Raw genomic sequence first — 20,284 nt, 5'->3', positions numbered from 1 at the left:
ATCCTTTGTTACACAAAAAGTTATAAATAATTTACAATACGTTTAACTCTATTGTATTTTATTTACTATTAGATTATAGTATTTGTATTTTAGTTTTTAGTTATTTAACGGGCAATAATTTTTATTATTTTATTTAATAAAATTTAATATGATAATATTATATAATATTCATTGTTTTTTTTTGTTGGTAATATTATAATATATTTTTATGCTAAAAGTTGCAATCCTTTGTTACACAAGGATAAAACATAAATAATTTACAATTTAATACAATAATCATTATGGTTTAAAAATTTCTAATTTCTATGTTAAAACTTAAGATTTATGAAATAATGTATTCAATATAGTGTATACAACAAAGTACGAGTATTGGTAAAGTAAAAAAATATATTTTCTTTTATTTGGGTAAAAAATATCGTATGTTTCCTTTATTTAACTCTTCATGTCTTTCTACAAACCACCATTCGGACGGTATCAAAGTTTCTATTGTTAATTCTTTGTTTAAAAATCGTACATCTGTAGTAGACGATCGTGAATATGGCTCACGTGAATCGGTGCATTGGTTAAAATTAGACACTTTTATAGTTTCGTATTGTGGAAAATTCGGAACGTTTAACTGTGGTAATTTTATAAATTGATTTTCATCAGAATTTTGTTTTTTTGTTTCGGGTGAGTCAATTTTGTAAGACGTTATAAAATCTGATAAATTAGGAACCATATTTTGTTTTATATTTGTCTTGGTTTGTGATTCTTCAAATCTTACAGATTTACCAATAGATTTTCCTAAATTTTTACAACCTTTATCTGACGACGATATGTAATTTTCATTGAGATTACAATGGTTTACGTCTTTTAAATTTTGTTCACACATTTGTTGTTTACAAAATATATTTTCTTCATTGTCTACGTCGGCCATTTGTCTAAAAGAGTTAGGAATTGAAAGTATTGGTGGATGTACTACAGAGCTAGTTTCGTCGTGTTCACGATGATTTGCAAACAATGTTGTGGGTCTAGTAAACGACGTCTGTGGCTGCAAGTCTGGATGTAATTCATAATACGCAAGACATGAATATTTACCGTGGGTCCCGTTTAAAATGATACCGTGATCGTAATACCACCATTCTCCAGAACAACACATTGTATAAGGTATAAAGGATTCGGGACATTCTGTAAAATTTTCGCACTTATCAAAAGATACGATCCATTTGTCGGAACAACAAGTGTTGACCGACCGATCAATCAATCGTAAAACCTCGTATGTACAATGTACTTTACTGTTGGCTAATTTTGAAGTAGTTTCGCTGCGTACGATTACCACTGTGTTTTCAGAATCGGAGGTGTATAAACAAAAATGATTACGATAATTTAAGATTCTATTAGTAAATCTAATCTTGTCGTTAGAACATAAATAAACCATAGACATTATAGATTTATATTTAGAAGATTTTGGTACATTTATGTAACCGGTAAACTCGCGAGTATTTATACCTTTTTCTTGGTTTAGAATTAAAGTTTTTATTTTTTTTGACGAGTTATTATCATTTTTTGAAACTATTTTTACAGTCACATTGTTAATTTTAAAGAAATCATCCGTTAATTTTGAACTTTTTTCATTTAATTTACAAAAGGAAGACATTGTTTTTAATTTTTTTTTTTTATAAAACTTGTAAATTTGTATTATAATAACTATATTGAAAAAAAAATACATAACACATTCAGATACAAATAATAATTTTTTTTATTAAAAAAATATGCAATCGTTATTGTTGATTTACAATGATGATTATGGACAAAAAAAATATTAAACATATTATATAAATTTGACTGTTGTAAAAAAAAATACAATTTTCAATACAATACAATTTCAATGTTAAAATTCATAGGTTTTAGTCCTGTTACATTGTAACAGTTCTGACATTATCAGCGTAAACAACTTCGAATATATTATTTTCATTTTGATGATTATATGTTTTCAATACGATTCGTAAAATAATTATTAAAAATACAATTAAAACTATAACCACTGTAAACATTGAAAATGAAAATACAACGTACGTAAAAAAAATTTAAAAATAGTATTATTATCTATATATATATATATATATATATATATAATCTAATTACAAACTGTTTTCAAATATTTCCGTGTAGAGATTTTCTTCATAATCTATTGATTTATTTTTGTAATCTCTATTATTTACGATCACGTCAACTGCATCATCATTATAACAAATGAATTCGTTGTGTAAAACATTTCGATTGTTATTGTTTTTTATTTCATCTACACCGTCTGCTGTCCAACGACCATAAGACGTGTCGTGGTTGTCTTTTTGAAGTTGTAAATTTATGAGAAAATATATAATCCAAATCAGCGCTATACACGAAATGAACAAAAACACTGTCATAATTATACAAAACATTACCAAGGTCCATATTAAATACAAATAATAATTTTGAAACGTCATTGGAAAAAATTCAAAATCTTCATCAGAATATGTATTTTTTATATTATATTCTTCGTCGAGTCTAACCAATTGTTTTATACGATTTTCATTCAACGCGTTTGGTGGAAATAACAAATCGTCCAAACAAGTTATTTCTTGGACAACTAATTCATCAGATTTGTTTTGCATATTTGTCGATGAACATTCAGCAGATAGTGTATTAGTTTTATTCAAAAACATTACGTGTCCACATGAAATGTTTTTTTTTAAAAACAAATTTAAATAGTAAACATTTTGTTGGCAATCACAAACATAACTTATCGCTCGAGTATCATTGAAGTCTTCGTATGTTATACATAACAAAAACCATGGTTTTATTTCTGACAACGTTTTCAACGTTCCCAATTGAACAGTTTCTCTGAAAACGTTTGTCATCATTAAATTTAACGTTATTAAATTTTTCATCGATGATACGTCGAATAATGGTAAACTTTTCAACACCAACAATGGGTTGTATGATAAATCCAACGTTTTCAATTTAAATTGGTGAACAAACATTAATGTATTTACGTGCTTGATACAATTGTGCGAAATATTTATATGTTCTAAATTATATTCGTGTTTGAATAACGCTTCGGGCAAGTATTTTAAACACTCGCTGTATGTGAGTTTGAATGATCTAACTCTGTTGTTTGTGTTTAACAAAGTTTTATGTCTCATCAACCGTTCTCCTCTAAACGATATTATTTCAATATCAATGTCCGTCACGTTGAATAAAATTGTACGATCAAAAGGTTTGAAAATCTTATGGCATTGCACCGAATTCATTAGACATTTACACGTTTCACAAGTAGTGAACATATTTGATTTGGTATCCGATACGATTTCCATATCGTTTGTCATTGTTTGGATTAATTTATTGAAACGTTTCATATTTGCAGATAGATTATTTTCTATATAATTTCGTTTAGTCGTATAGATCGACGGAAAAATTAAAAAAAATGCGTAAATAAATGTAGAAAAACGCATTGTTAATAATTATTATACAAACTAGAAAAAAACTATATATAGAATATAATTTTATAAATAAAAATAACGTAAACAGTTTATTTTTTTTTTCAATCGGTTTTTAATTTCTTGATAAAAGGCTCTATACTCAACTGTTGACTAGTGCCGTGTCTTTCGAACTGGTTAGGTATTGCAAATTTCAAATCTCTTTTAACACTTTCTGATGGTGTCAAATTATTCGTCACGGCTGTTGTTATTTTCCCCTCTTTTGATTTTTTGATTTTTATATCGTTCAGTCGCCGTTTTAATTTAGAATATATGTCACAATCGTCAAACTTGACCGTTAACGCGTAGACAAAAGCGTTGACATATTGTTTCATACCGTTTTCCGCAGTTATTTCTACAAATTCGCATTCCGGATATTTTTTAGTGATTTGTTCAAACGTTTGTTCTTCAGCGATTGTTTTTAAAAAATGTTTTGTATTTTCATTGGCGGCATACGTATTAAATTTTGTCAAATCACAAACCCTGTTAACAATTTCGAATCGTATCAGATCTCTGTCTTGTACGAATATATCATTTTTATTAGCGCATAATGCATCTTGCATACGAGATTCTTTTAGACATTCGTGAATCCAAGCACGACTTTCAACGAGCGGTAGACTGGCTAAACTCATTATTGTATTTTTCATGCGTAACAACACCGGCATTGTAGTACTGTATGTGAGTTTTTTTTTTTTTTGTTTCTGATCGCGTGACAAAACCCGTGTCGGCACACGTTGATTGTAAACTAAAAATTGCAAATGTTCACGAGCTTTACATCTTTCTTCAAAAGTATCTTTAGAAATAGAATTTATGGCTGCAAATATTATGTCATTTGCTCCTACCGGAACGTCGTAATATAAATAATTACCGTAGAGCAATTTTTCGCGTATTTCGTCCAATGTTATTGGTTTCAGATCAGTAACGTTAAAATTTAACAATACCGACACCAAATGTTTCAATTGATTTGGAATTTCGACACAATTGATATTTTTTGCAGACGTTACTCTAGAAACTGCAACGTACAGACTTTGAAACGTCGATTCGTGTAGTAAAAAAGAAACTTTATTAGATATAGTTCTCCCTTGACTCATATAAATTGACATAGTAAACGCAGGGTATATAGGAAAATTAAACAGGTCACCACGATCTATTATATTTTTTTGTGTATCGTTTCCGTCATTTAACATGTAACTTAAATGTTTTTCAAACACAACGTTTGAACATTTTCCGCGTTGAATTTTTATTAATTTTTTTGTCTTGTTCAAACGTACAACCAAAGTTTGCGCGGTATCCGGCTCATCGCTACGAAATTCTATTTTTTCCAAAATGCATAGAGAACGTTCAGTCATTTGATTCAAAAAATATATATTACCCACGACGAGTGGTAAAAATGGAAGATATTTACCGGGACACCATTGTTTGGAAAATTTTAACAATTTCAGAGGTTTGATTGACGACGATGAGCCGCCTTCCGAATTAATAAGTTCTACGGCTTGATGATATCTAAACGTCGGGTTTGGTAAATACATACCAGAATTGCAGAAACGTTTTCCGAATATCTTCTCGTGATCTACACTTGGTTTTTTTTCTATAACCCATTCGGACGTGGGTATTTGGTGTTCGTGTACAAGAGCGTGAACTTTGTCTGTCAGATATTTGTGGTACATTGACAATATCGTGTCGTCTGTGTTTACACTCTGTGTCATATTTTCATAAAACATGGCACTTATCAATGCGTAACCCCAGTCGTCTAAAATGTTTTCCGACGATAAAGTTCCGATAAAATTTACTTTTTCATTGTACGATTGATCGGTACAACGTTCGTTACGAGACAAATGAAATATTTTAGCGGAAAAAGCCGAAACGATGTTGAATGCAGAACATTGACCAGCGTGACTAGAGTTGTGTATATTTTGTAATTGATAACGATCACCACATATCACCGCTCCAATATTGTATTTACGTAATGTCATCATTATTAAAAACAAAAAAGGTTTCGGTATTACGGTATATTCGTCTAAAATCAATAACGGGTTGACAAAGTCTTCGGAAAGTATGTTCAGATCAATAATCTTCAAAAGACTGACAATAGCGTTTATAAAATGTTCAACACTCATGCAACTACTGAGTTGCATTTCAAGCGTTTGATATGTGAAATATTTTATTTTCAATAAACGCATTATAAACGACGCCGTAGTAGAACCGTTAGCAGAAAATCTATAAGTATGTAATAAATCACGTTTGTAAATTACGACATTTGGGACGATTCCAGTGACTAACGATAAATGATTAGCCAACGTCAACATTGTAAAAGTTTTACCAGTACCCGGGCCTGCTTGCAAAATTACAATGTCTTTGGATTGAGATATCACGTAATCGAAAACAACACTTTGTTCTTTATTGAGATTACTACGTGCGTATAATTGTCTTTCGAATCGTATGTCTTCAATGTCTTTTTCCGGAGTAGTTTTCGACATCGAGTACTCATGTTTGATTTTTAAACCATACGGTATTTTGTAACGTTCTCCGGTTTCCAAGTCTAATATCGTATATGTCGGCGAGCATTTTGGTATTAACGGTTCGGGTTTAGGGACATCGTTGATATTTAACTTATCGACAATTTTTTTATAAACTTCGGAATTTTCCATTTTCCAAAACAATTGAATATGCACTAAACTGTATATTGTTGTAAAAAAAAAAAATTGTCACGTGTACGAGCCAAGGCGGTCATGCGGTCACTGATTGCGATATAAATAAATCTCGTAGTTTTATAACAGTATCGTCATTAATTAAATGTCTATTTATACCCAACAAAATCAACAAAACTATTAAGAATAAAAAAGCCAACAAGTATACACCTGAAAAAGCAAAAACCAACACACCTATAGCCATCAAAGTCGCGTAGTCGGTACAGCTACCCGTAATGGACACTCTGTCTAGAAATTTTTTATTAAACGCGTCATAGTCTTTTTTGTCAAAAGTAGATCTTTTTACAAGTTCACGTAAACTCGCGTTCGTAGCCATCTCATTCAAATCTATATCCATACCTTGAGAGAGATCATATACTTCAGATTTATCTATAAAAACACCGTCACTATTTGTCGATAAACTATTTATGTACACCGCACGTTCAAAAAATGCTAAAATAGTAAATTCCAAAATGTCATCAGAATCCAGTAGCAAATCAACAAGATGTTGAAAATTGTAATCAACCGTTGCCATGTTAAAACGTTGCCGTTGCTCAATTTCACCGCTACGCATAAAAGCCATCGGAAAATCGACTGGGTTTATGCTTTGATATCCATAAGGATCCCACCAACCAAAAGCAAAATCTAATGCCATAGCTACGAGTAAAATCCAACTTATAGGGTTGGTCGCGTACAAAGTAACTTTGGCCAACATTAATGCAGATTTTGCGGCGATTTTTAACACTACTCTGGTTACCATAGTTTTAGCCATACTTCGCACCACAGCCGTGATTACTGGTCGTGAAAAAGATTTTTCCATCAATGTTATCATATTTTTTGTCAGCACCGGTTGAAGCGTTTCAATGGTTTTTACACAAAATTTTCTGAGTTCAGACAAAGTCGTTTCGAACGCCAGATTTATTGCAAGACTTTCCCAAAGCTCTGGCGATTTAACCATTTGTATCAAAGATTCTATTGTAACTTGTATAGTTTTTTCAACTTTTTCAGATGTAGTCATTATAGGTTCGTTGTTTTCTACGTCGTTCCTGTTGTTGTCGTCGTAGTCGTCGTCGTCGTCGTCGGTGTTGTTGTCAATTATTTGTGTAGATGATTTTTTTTCGACATTGCGTTTGGAACGTGTTGATTTAATAGGTTTTTCGTACGGAACATTCATTAACTGTGGTAATTTAAAATTTGTGTTGACATCCGACCGCCAACCTTTGACCGTTAATAACGGATCGAGTTTTTCGGGCAATTTTACTAGATCTGTAGGCAAAGCGAAAGGTTCTTTAGATTGGTTAATTACGTAACTACGTACTGTTGATTTTACAGTATTGATGAGATTCATTCCAACAACCACGTCCAAAACGTGTTCTGTCCCCGTGTACGAACACGGCCCGTATTGTTTACCTTCTTCTTTGATCATAACGGTATCGTAATAATTACAATAAGTTTCGTTATTTACGTACGTGAAACCGCAACCGTATGGGTCAGAAGTGTCTTTTATTCTAGAATAACCGGTCGGCATGTCGTTTACACGTTTTTCGTATTGAACATCGCTTCGATAAAATGGTTTTTCTAAAAAATTTACAGTCTCTTGGGGTACCACACGACATTCCCCAAACGCATAGTTCAACCAAGGTGTGACGGTTCGAGCTTCTCCATTTTTTTCATACGTAGGTTTATCCGTCATGTTAAAACACGCGGGCTGACATTGTACGTCCCATTTATCGTCGCCGACTCGGTAATAAGAAGCTATATGATCGGGTGTGCACATGTCTTTTTCACGAGTCTTATTGCATGATAATTTTTCGCATAATCGTTTCGATATTTTAATGTCAATAATTTTACATTTGTTTTTCAGTGAAATTGGTATATAAAAATCTGCAGAAGTCGCGTCACGCACAGTGTATTCTAAATAGCTGGCCAAGTGAGGAGCTTTTTTTAACAAACGTTCCAACATTCTTACTTTAAAATTATATTCCGCGTATTTTTCTGCATTCTTGTGATCTACGGAAGTATATTCCATTTTATATTACTTATAAGTGTATTTGAAAAAAAAATCCGTCGAAATAGTTTTCTATATTATATAATCGTAATTATATACGTAAAATGTGTGAACCTACTAATATTATGTCGTCGTCGTCGTCGTCGTCGTCAAACGAATCTTATAAAACAATTTTAAATCGGATCGAAACTATATTGGATAAAACTATAAAAAACTCTAAAACAAACGTATTGTGTTTAGACGGAACTTCTTGTTGTAAAAAATCATCAATATTACAAGCGATTACAAACGGCCCAGTGTTAAAAGTTCAAAAATTTAGAAACATTGTAAACAGTACAACTTACGCACCGTCAACAATGGGATACGTATGCGCCGGTATGTTAGATGTACTTAAAAGTACAAATGTAACCGTGATGGATAGATCACCGTTGAACGTTTTAGAATGGCATTTGTTGTGGAAACTCATGGACGCGTACGTAAAACAATTTGGAAATACAACTCCAAATCTTCAGAATAAAAAACATGTTGAATTTTTCGATTCTTTCGATGACGTTTTTGATAATCTAAAAGACACAAATTTTTATAAATTTTTTCGCTGCCGTTTAGATATCTTGACCGTTATCGATAGCAACATAGTCCGATGTCGCAATACACATTTGACTCGAAACATGGGTTCTGACTCGGAAAGAGCCAATTGGAAATTTTATACATTTTTTCAAAATAGAATGTATACACGGTTATACGATTTTATAGATTTATCTTGGTTTGACGAGGACGATACGTGTAATCAAAGAGACGCAATCGATACAATTTCGACAATATTGAAACGATGGATGTTAAAAACACCAACAATAAAACCCGCAGACGTTGTTTACAGACAAATAAAAATGCCGAATTCCATGGTTACAAAAGATTTGACGTTACGAAATTATAGTTCTTTTGTCTATAGATCTATGATTAAAAGTCATGTGAACAAAATTGTGAAAAAACATAAAACGAGTTTAACGTGTGACGACGATGACAATGATATTATTTTAGACGTACCAAAATTGGCAACTATTGCAGAACCCATTTCAGGTTTGTTAATAAAAAGTGCTGAGTTTACAATACCGACTAAGAATTCAAACGATTACGAAGACAAAAACATTAATAATGATTGTACGTACAATAGTGATGCAGACAGTTTTATCGAAAATACCAACAACGAAGACTATTCTGATGAGTCTGAAGACGAAAAATAGTAATATTAATTATTTACTCAATGAAAATTTCAATAAATATAAACTTTATTTATAATTATATTTTATACTTTTACATTATAAACTTTTACGTTTATCAAAATATTAAAAATATGCTCTACTGATTATATTATTATTGTGTGTGTGTGTGTAAAAAAGTATAACATGTATAATGTATAATTTATAATATAATATGTTATTGACGATATAGCTTTATTTAGACGTTTATAAGATATTTTTTTTTTTTAAAATACAAACATTTAAACAAAAAAAAAATAATTCATATATTGAAAGACTATATTATTATAATATAATTTAATAAAATTGTATTTGTTATAATTATTTAATTTTTTATTATTTAAAAAAAAGTGTGTCGTCAGTGTCGTCGTCGTTGTTGTCTCTCCTTGTACGATAATAGTGGATAGTATTGTCGTGCGTGTTGATTCTGTTGTGACAAAAAATAAAATAATAATATTGTAACAAAAAAAAAACATATTATTAAAAATATTTACATAAGGAATATATGTTTACGACAATTTAAACAATGCTTTACGCTTCGGCGATTGTGTATTTTTGTGTTTTGTCCGGATGAATAACATGTTAAAAATATCTGTACATCAAAATCTAGATACACTATCGGAAAAACAAAAAATACAAATCGATAATTTTTCAATCGTACACGCTGTCGGATTATTAGATAGACACGGCAATGGTTATAATTTTTACGAAACGCATGTCGCTACACTTTCTTCTGATAATGATCGAATTCACAATAAATTTCGCGTGAAATATCCTCACGACATTGTGCCATTCTATATGATAAAATTTTACGGAATTGAATATTTCATAGACACAGACACGGACTATGATCGAAACAGTGTTTTAAAACAGAATAATGTCACATCTACTACACTAGGTGAAATGTTTAAAACTTATGGAATATACGATACCGACATTAATATGCATTTTTATGAGTTATCGAATTATTCGGAAAACAATTTGTTTCAATTGTTATTGAAAAAAATTTACGAAAACAAATACTTTTTTGTACCGATATTTTTCTGCGAAGCGTTAGAATTTTTAAAAGACGATCAGAGTCAAATTTATCAATTGAGCGCTAAAGGCGAATTGGATCCACGCATAATTGAAAACAATGAAAAAATTACTTACAATTTTAATAAATACAAAGATATATTGTATTTTTACGAATCTTGTAAATCTTTGAAATATAAATATGTAGGAGCTTGTAATTTATTCAGTACTAAAACAAATCGTAAAATTTTTTCAAATGACACCGCAAGATTAATAAAATATTTTCGTATTCTGACGAACAAAAACAATAGTAACGTGTTTAAACTCAAAAACAAAAACGGTAGACCTGGTGTAAGAATTACTTGTGATTACATTTTAATACGGTCAAATGCCACAAAACAGATGAAAATCAATTGTGCAGCGTCGATAAACGAAACTTTTAGAGAAAGATATGAAAAATTCCGCAAGTAATGAATGAATCGGACAATAATATTGATTTTACATTGGAGCATAGAAATCGTAATAATAATAGAGTTATTTTTTATTTTTATTTGTCGTATCGGCAAACAGGTAAAGTAACATCCTTTATTGATCCGGAGACTCACCTACTGTCTCTTGGTATTTGAAAATATTTTTTACTGCTTGTTTTCCAAGGCTGAATATTTTACGATACAGAGACATACCTACCGTCTCTTTTTGGAGACTGTAAGATTTTTCATTATTATTCGACGAGTAATGTTTACGATTTTTCAATTCAGAGACCTACCTACTGTCTCGTAAGACTTTATTATTAATTTTCTACGATTGAACGTTTACAATAATTTTCGACTCGGAGACCAACACTGTTCTCGACTTATGGAACAGCGTTTAAAACTCTTTGTTGTGGTGACTTACCGCGTTTACCTATAATATTTTTAAATTTGGAGACTTACGTACTGTCTTTTGAAATTAAATATTTTTTTGGGTTTAGAATTTTTGATCTGGATACCTAACTACCGTCTTTTTCTACGTGAAATCATTGTTAGTACATGTGAATAAACCGTTGAACCCGCGAATTTAAAATTAATTTTTTTTTTTTTGTTTGACAAAATCTAAATTTAGAATATTTTTACTGCGGAGACTCACCTACTGTCTCCCGAAACTTGATATAAATATTACAATTCAATTTTTTCTCGTAAAGTGTTTTGATAATATTATACAGACTTTTGCGATAGAGAATTATTATAAAACGTCTTTGAGTACGTATAAATATTATGTAATAATGTTTAAAACCTAAATTTAACAGATTCAGAGACCTACATACTGTCTCTCAAAAGTTAAAAAATTTTGTTATACTTTTCGATCTATAATTTTATTATAGAGAATTACAAAACGTCTTTGTGTGTGTATACAATATTAATATTATGTAAAAATATTTTTTTTTTTTACAAATTAGGTTGAAAATCTAAATTTAGAACGTTTAGAGACCTACATACTGTCTTCCAAAAGTTAAAAATTTTTTTTATACTTTTCGATCTATAATTTTATTATAGAGAATTACAAAACGTCTTTGTGTGCGTACAATTAATATTATGTAAAAATATTTTTTTTTTTACAAATAAGGTTGAAAATCTAAATTTAGCACGTTTAGAGACCTACATACTGTCTTCCAAAAGTTAAAAAAATTGTTTTTATATTTTTTAATTAATAGTTTCATTATACACTGGTTAAGTACATATTATTATTATTATTATTATTATTATAAATATTGATACGTAAAAATTTAGTACAGAATTAAATCTAAATTTATCATATTTGGTTTCAGAGACCTACGTACTGTCTCTAAAAACTGAAAATATTTTTTTTCACGTGTTACGTTCAGAATATTAATATACTCAATATCGACATGCCGAATGTAATATTTCTCTTTGTCATATACAATTAACATTTCATGTAATATTACCTTAATAATTAAGAGACCTACGTACTGTCTTTTTTTCAGGGGACAAGAGTACGTACGCCGCGTACCGGTTCCTCCGGCGCGCGACGGTCGACGTCGTCCCCACTTTTTTTTTGACAGTCGTCGGTACGCGCTTGCGCCGTTCCTTTCCCGCGCAACAATTCACCCCTCCTTCTCATAATATGTCTATAGACTTTTTATTTTTTTTTTTTCGTCAATCGAAAAGCATAAAAATCGCTGAGAGTCTCACCCTGTTCGGAACATACTTTATTTATTCTACATTAATTGCACTTTGAGACAACCGTATGATCCAAAATTTGATAAATATCCGGTAATAATTAGATACCAACCTGGTTTTTTCAAAACTTAATCAATATTTTTTTTTTTTGAATTAAACTCATAAAATAATCATTATTGTTTTATTAAAAATAATCGCATTTGATAAACTGTAACAACTTGATTATTTGATGTAAAAAAAAAAAAAGTACAATATTCGTTATTAATATAGCGTTAAATCAACAATACATTACATTACATTTTTCATCACAAATATAGATTAGTCTGATTAACGAAAACGTTTTCGTGTTACGTAATCCATAACTGCAGAATAGAATATAAATTATTATAAATATATGGATATGGATAATACTCGAAATGTAATACATCGCGAAAAATGTATACGATTACCCATAGTGTTGGGTATTGTTGTAATAATTGTTTTGATTTTTTTACTAATTTTCGGTTTAATTGTACGAAACAATTTTACACATGTAATTACTCAAATACCTGTTGAAAATATAAAACTAGTCAAAGCAAAAGATTATGAAGAAAAAAATAACGTTAAAAGATCAATCGACAATGACGTTTTGACGGTAAATCCGATAGCAGAAAAACATCCGACCGATGACGGACAAAAAATTATAGACGTTGATTCGAAAAATAACATGGAACAAATTTACGAAAACAGTACAATAATATCGGTAAACAAAGACGTGTCGCTTACTTTAAATAAAATAATCTTCGATAATAATCAACAATTTACAGAAAACATGACAATCGATCGCGTGTTAGATTTGAACCGAGCCCGTCGATATATACCACAATACCCTCGTTTACCAACAAATTTAAACGGTTATAAAATACAAAATGTCGAGACTCTGACAAACACTGGAATATATAAAGATTGGAACACCAAAAGTGAAGATTGATCTAATATATGTACGGTCATGTTGGAAGCCGTGAGATTTTTACATACTCAAAAATTAAAAAATATCTCAGAATACGAGTCTGAAGTTTCGACAATAAAAGCGTACGTTGATGATTTTATTAGCAGAGTTTTAACGGTTTTTGACGTTAAAAGTCCAGCAAAATTTGAAAAACAACCTTGGGGTAAAAATCTATATAGTTTTGTATTGATGGCCTCGTTTTTGGCACAATATTTATTGCTCAGAGATTCGATTAATCGTGAAAAGATATCAGAAATAATAATGAAAATAATACCGGACCCAGCGCACGTTTTTAACACAAATCGTCATTCGTACCATTCGGCACAACTACTCGGACCGTGGTTATTAGCATCTTATTTTCTCAACTCTTTGGACACGGCTGTTCAAAATAAACAATACATAAATGCTCGTAAAAACGTTTTAGCTACGATTACGTATAAAGTTAACGATTCCGGATTGCATATAGACGGTTCTTGGATCAGTTACAAACCACCAATTCCAACGTATTGCACGCTTTTAGAAACTATTTCTGAAAAAACTCTTTATTATTATTACATGGATAATTCATTACGCGATAAACAAACATTAAAAGATGTTTGGCCGATTGTCAATAAAATATTACTACATCCCACTATACCTCTGGGCAATATTGGGCTTTTTGGGTGTAAAACTACAAATAAATCATTTATAGAACCAGACGCTCCGTTTGGCATCCGTGTTCGGCCGTTTTCCCGGTATATACGGTTTTTTACGTCAGACAGACAATTTAACGTACGAGCACAAGCATCGCATTTGGCTTATTGTCAATCAAACGCCAACACGCGGTATTTAGCTCGATTTTGGGTACAATATCGTGTTGTACACACAAAAGAATCTGTCGAGGAACAACTTAAATATCCAATGCCCGGCTTAATAGGTTTGTTTGGCGAAACGTCTGTTCCCAACGCACCTACGGCCCAAGTCAAACAAAACGAAAGTTTAGTGGGAAATTTACCCGTATCTGCAAATTCTTTCGTGATGCATTACAAAAATTTAGGATTTATGTATCAAACTTATGAAATTGCAGAATTTGGAAATTATACTGTTACAGAGTACATAGTAATGAATAGCGAAACAAATAAAATAATTTTACGCATAGATATTGTGAATAAAAGCAAAGACGTCGATTTGGAATACGTTCTGCCAAACCGGTCAACGTTGACTATTGAAAGAAAAAATAAAAAAAGTATACATATAGAATACGATTTATACGGTCAAACCGAAGTACGACAAATTGATTACAATATAACGTTTCCGTTGATTTATTCAAATATTATATCGATTTACAAACACGAAGAAGGATCGGCATATGTAATGAATCTTGACAATATTCCGATTATAGCGTCTTTTGAAGACTTGGCAGACGAACAATTATATCGAGTATTGAAAATAAATAAGACCGATGTAACGTTTTCGTTTAATACTGAATTAAATCAATATGTATGTGATAAAACGTTACAAAAATGAAATAAACCGTTTGTTTGTAAATATTATACAACAACAACTATCACCACCACCACCACTTTTTTTAAATTGTAATTGTAACATCTGTTGAGTAATAGACTATAAATACTGTAAGTAAGTAAGTGTAAGTCACAGTTATACAATCGAACATCCAAGCGTTGTTACAATGGATATTTTCTAAAATATTTACATTAAACTTAATTAAATGTAAATATTTGAGTTTTTATTTTTCGAAAAAAAAAGCAAAAGTTTGTGTTTTATTTATATTTTATTTTGCATTGTCTTGTTTTTATAAATCTACATTGTCAATGAATGATTAACTGAAAATGTACAATTTGATTAGAATGATGATGATGATGTGCATGAAAGACAGCGAATTCAAAAAAATTAAAAGACTACTAAAGTACTAAGTATTTATCGGTGAGTGTTATTTTAAATTCTGAGCAAAACAATGATTTATAATGTACATATTTTTTTGTTTCAGTGTCCAAACATATTCAATTTTTATTAAAGTTTTTGTAAAACACTGTACGAAATCGGGTAAAATGGTTTAATTCAATATTTTTTTAATTCATTTTTTAAACATTTAAACATATAATAACAAATATAACATACAATAAACCATATTCTTCAATATGTTTAATTTAAATTGTAAAAATTTTTAAACAAGTTTTTGATAATTTATTTATATTATATAATAGTATTATTCGACATCCATATCTTTAATACGTTTGTTTACTAATTTTTTTTATTTTGAAAAATTTATATTATATATATTAACGTATTGTAATTTTCTAAAAAAAAAACTATGAATAATAATAATAATAATAACAGTAAAAAATTTTAATATTATCCCCAATTTTGCAAAGATATTATATTATATAGTTTCACTATACGCGTTTACTGTATTAATACATAATCGATACAAAATGGATAGTTTAGTTCTATTTAATTCATGTTTTTTAATATTTTAAACTGGACTGTAATCAATATTATGTAATATGTTTAAAACCTTTTTGAATTTAACATAATATGTTTTGAACGCAACGTATTATAATATCATTAATATTGTTGACTTCAATTATATTATGATATATTTAGTATATATGTTTATAAAATTTTTTTACAATCTTTTTTCAAATATAGATCGCATATTTGTATACATATTAAGTTTTTGAAAGTAACTCAAATGAAATCTATTATTAATATACTAACAAGTTTTATTTATTTTATAATATTGTATTTTAATCCCATATCAATACCCAAAAACGTATAGTAGATCTTTTTACTGTTTATATTTTTTTTCTTGTCTTTTGAATATTATCTATTTCTATTAACGCAAGTCGTTCTCGATCTAATACATACATTTAATTGTTCTTAATTGTTTTTCTTTTACATACAACTCGTTTTATTTGCATTATTATGTACTTTGTATTTCAATAAAATCAATATTAGAATATTACAATCTTTAACATTAATTACATGTTTTGTCTTGTTTTGTATATTGAGAATTTTAACACCGAAATTGTTTCGTAGTGATTGCCGCTCGTTAGTAGTAAATTAAATATTTGGTTTTTCTTTTTATCAAAAAGTATATCTTGATACGTTGCGTTTTCATTTTTTTGATAAATAAATTGAATATACTTGTTTTTTTTTTTGATAATATAATAATTATACATCAAAGTTTTACTACTTTAAGATTTTAGTGTATTCAGTTCTTATCCTTAATTAATGAACATTTTCAATACTAACCCGTAATAATAGATAAATATCTTTAGTAATCTGTACCGTCAATTGAATATATTAGTTTTTTTTTGATAAAATTATTCTAATAATTATACATTAAAGTTTTTAGAATATTCAGGTTTTAATTTTTACTTAATTAATAAACATTTAAATACTTTTTTTTAATAATTTATATTGAGTAATTCACAAAAATAAATTTCACTCGATATAGTAGTAATGTCAGTAATATCCAGTAAATGTTTTATCATTTTTACAGTCTTATTTTATTTATGGGATTAAAATACAGATGCGATTAATTTACAAATTTTTTCTATGTTTTTATACTTTTATATATATTTTTATTAATTTTTTTTACGTATTAAACATAACTAAAACTATATCAACAATAATTTTTTATCTATGGTGTACGGTGAAATACATCTTTTATTTAAATCGTTGTGAAGTATTCAAACACTTTTTTTAAATGATTTTTTTTTTTCCACAACCCAAATATATTATGGCTGTATAAATATTTTTTTTTGTATTATAATTAAATAATTTTTTTTTTATATTTATATTAATAACATGTTGCATTTTTATTTGATGGTAATACATTTTTATTATTTTATTTTCACGACACAAATATAAACAAGCATGTAACAATTTTTTATCTATGGTGTACGGTGAAATACATCTTTTATTTAAATCGTTGTGAAGTATTCAAACACTTTATTTAAATGATTTTTTTTTTTCCACAACCCAAATATATTATGGCTGTATAAATATTTTTTTTTGTATTATAATTAAATAATTTTTTTTTTATATTTATATTAATAACATGTTGCATTTTTATTTGATGGTAATACATTTTTATTATTTTATTTTCACGACACAAATATAAACAAGCATGTAAAAATTTTTTATTTCTATTAATAGCATTTTCATTTTTATTTAATGTAATACGTAGAAATAATACTTCATTTTATTTCTTTTTATGTAAAAATTTTGTAATAATGTAACGTAATATTGTAAACAATATTACATATTGTTTAAAAATATATTTTTATATAATAATGTATAATATTTTTTTTATTTCTGAACACAAACCCCAGCGTCCATATATTAATAATAATAATAATATAGTGTAATCAATACAAAACGAAAATTTTTGTCAATTGTATTTTTTTTATAAAAAAAAATGATTAACGCCACACCGACGTGTTCTTCGTTTTTTGACGAGAGCGTTTTCATGGATTGTAATGTTTTTAAAAACTATAATAAACCCATATCGGTATTCAATCGTGCCGACAAATTTATAGTTGGCGATATATTCGGTATAGACGTAATGACTGTTTGTACGCCAAACGAATCTGGATTTAGTTTAAACCCCATTACGCCTTGTGCAAAAATAAACATATATAGTTTGGACGCTTCTCGGTGTAGAACACGAGACACTTATTCTCACAAGTCTATAATGGTCGTAGACAAATGTGCGGAAAACGGCAAAGAAACAGAAATAATAAAATTAGAAAAATTTAATTTTGACATAACTGAAAAAATAGTTTTAACAATTAACGAGAATTTAACAGATTTTGAAATGGCTATAATGTTAAAATATTTTACTATACAATCGGCTTATCTGAAACCTGAATATCATATAAATATCACTAACGAATTATATTTTAGAGTGTCTAAGTTTTTTGCATCAGACAAACGTAATTGGTTTGTGATGGATAAATCTAAACGTTCGATAATAATGCGTAATGATTTTGGTGAACTTATCTTGGATAACCGTATAATAAATGTACCCGAACAAGACTTTTTATATTTTTACGATAAGTCTATAATATAAGTCTGATTGGAATCAATTAAAACACATACGTTTTTATAATATATTTTTTTTTTTATTATTAATAGTGTTTATTGACAATGTTTAATTTTATATCTTTAACATAATATAAAATAATATCATTGTGCAGAACAAAATGCAACGTAATGCGTATAATATAGTCTAAAATTACAAATGACAAACATTACCTGAAAAAAAAAATATAATAAATAATGTAATAATAATAAACGAAACGTTTTTTTTTCTATTCAAATAAATACTAATAATTTTTTACAAACAATTGTTTTCTTTTATTTTACAAATACATTTTATCATTTCATATAGTCACATGAGTTCTAGACTTTTGACAAAAATTTCGTATTCTCTATAAGTACTACACAATAATCGATCTGTACGTTTTCGTAAAATTGATAGTTTAGGCGAAAGTTCATATATACAATCCACTTCACATTTTTCTTCTGCACGTTCACTGGCATCTACAATTATAGTTATCAATTTTGTTCCGTTACCGACCATAAATTTTCTTGCTCCTAAATATTTTGCATCGATTGTGGGTTGTTTCCATTTAATCAACATGGTGTCTTGCGTTAATATAAAACCATCGTAAAGAGACTTATCGTAATCGTCAGGTCTAGGTGAATCGTAAAATTTTTGCACACATATTGGTAAATAAGTAGAATTGTCAAGACTTTGCACGGCACATGCGTCCGTCAACAACGGTCTCAAATGATCTAAAAATTTTACACTCGTAGACGGTTCGATGACGTATAATTTATCAAAAAACGACACACATATCGCTTGTACCAATACAATACACATTGACATTAATTCTACTTGAAAATTGATAGAATCTAATAATTTTAAACCGTTACCGATATATGGTTTTGTATGAACAGCGTCGGCGTCTGGCCACACAAAAGCCATATCGTTTTGAATCATCATTTTTGCTTTTACTCCATTCCACTTGTACGCCCATTTATAAGATTTTATAGGATCAAAGCATGACCATATCTGAACTTTTGGCACAACACATGCAAACAAGTCGTTTAAATTTTGATTGTCCATCGGACATTTTATATATTTAAAAAATTTTAAAAATTCTTTAAGCATTTCATTTTCCAATTTTACTAACATGTCGTATTCTGTATCTACATTGTATTCCGTTTCGCACGCAATGTTATAGAAAATTCCATTTTCATCGATTTCTTTGTTGTACGACAATCGTGTTTTATACTCTGACGTTGTTTCATCGGACGACGATATTGGCGTGAGTATTATTCGATAAATACTTTTTACAATTTTTCCCAAATTTTTCATCGATTTTGGTAACGGTAACAATGTCTCTATGGCTTGAGTTCGTAAAATTGGAAAAAATCTACCGTCAAACAATACAGCTACGTGATCACGAGTTTCGATTTTTTTTGTTTGATACACTCTAGACGCCAACCGTGATCCGTCGTCAAAAATTAATATTACAGTTTCTCGAAAAACATAACTTTTATCGTGTAAAGTTTCACATTGTTTACAAAAAACGTCTGGCATTTCTGCGACACAAACACACTGTGAAACCGTATCACTGT

General features: G+C 29.1%; 2 protein-coding genes across 2 annotated transcripts; both read right to left on the bottom strand.

Annotated features, from left to right (window-relative positions):
- Nucleotides 1-6,224: 6,224 nt before the first annotated feature.
- On the bottom strand, nt 6,225-8,213 carry LOC132947476 (uncharacterized). The gene has a single exon (XM_061017787.1). It carries the CDS (start codon nt 8,211-8,213, stop codon nt 6,225-6,227), a length of 1,989 nt encoding a protein of 662 aa, XP_060873770.1.
- Nucleotides 8,214-19,028: 10,815 nt separating this feature from the next.
- LOC132947469 (uncharacterized) lies at nt 19,029-19,769 on the bottom strand. The gene has a single exon (XM_061017777.1). The coding sequence runs from the start codon at nt 19,767-19,769 to the stop codon at nt 19,029-19,031; it is 741 nt and encodes a 246-aa protein (XP_060873760.1).
- Nucleotides 19,770-20,284: the final 515 nt, after the last annotated feature.

Source organism: Metopolophium dirhodum, chromosome 1 (assembly GCF_019925205.1).
Source record: "Metopolophium dirhodum isolate CAU chromosome 1, ASM1992520v1, whole genome shotgun sequence".
Lineage (NCBI taxonomy): Eukaryota > Metazoa > Arthropoda > Insecta > Hemiptera > Aphididae > Metopolophium > Metopolophium dirhodum.
This window is presented reverse-complemented; position numbering and strand designations above follow the sequence as displayed.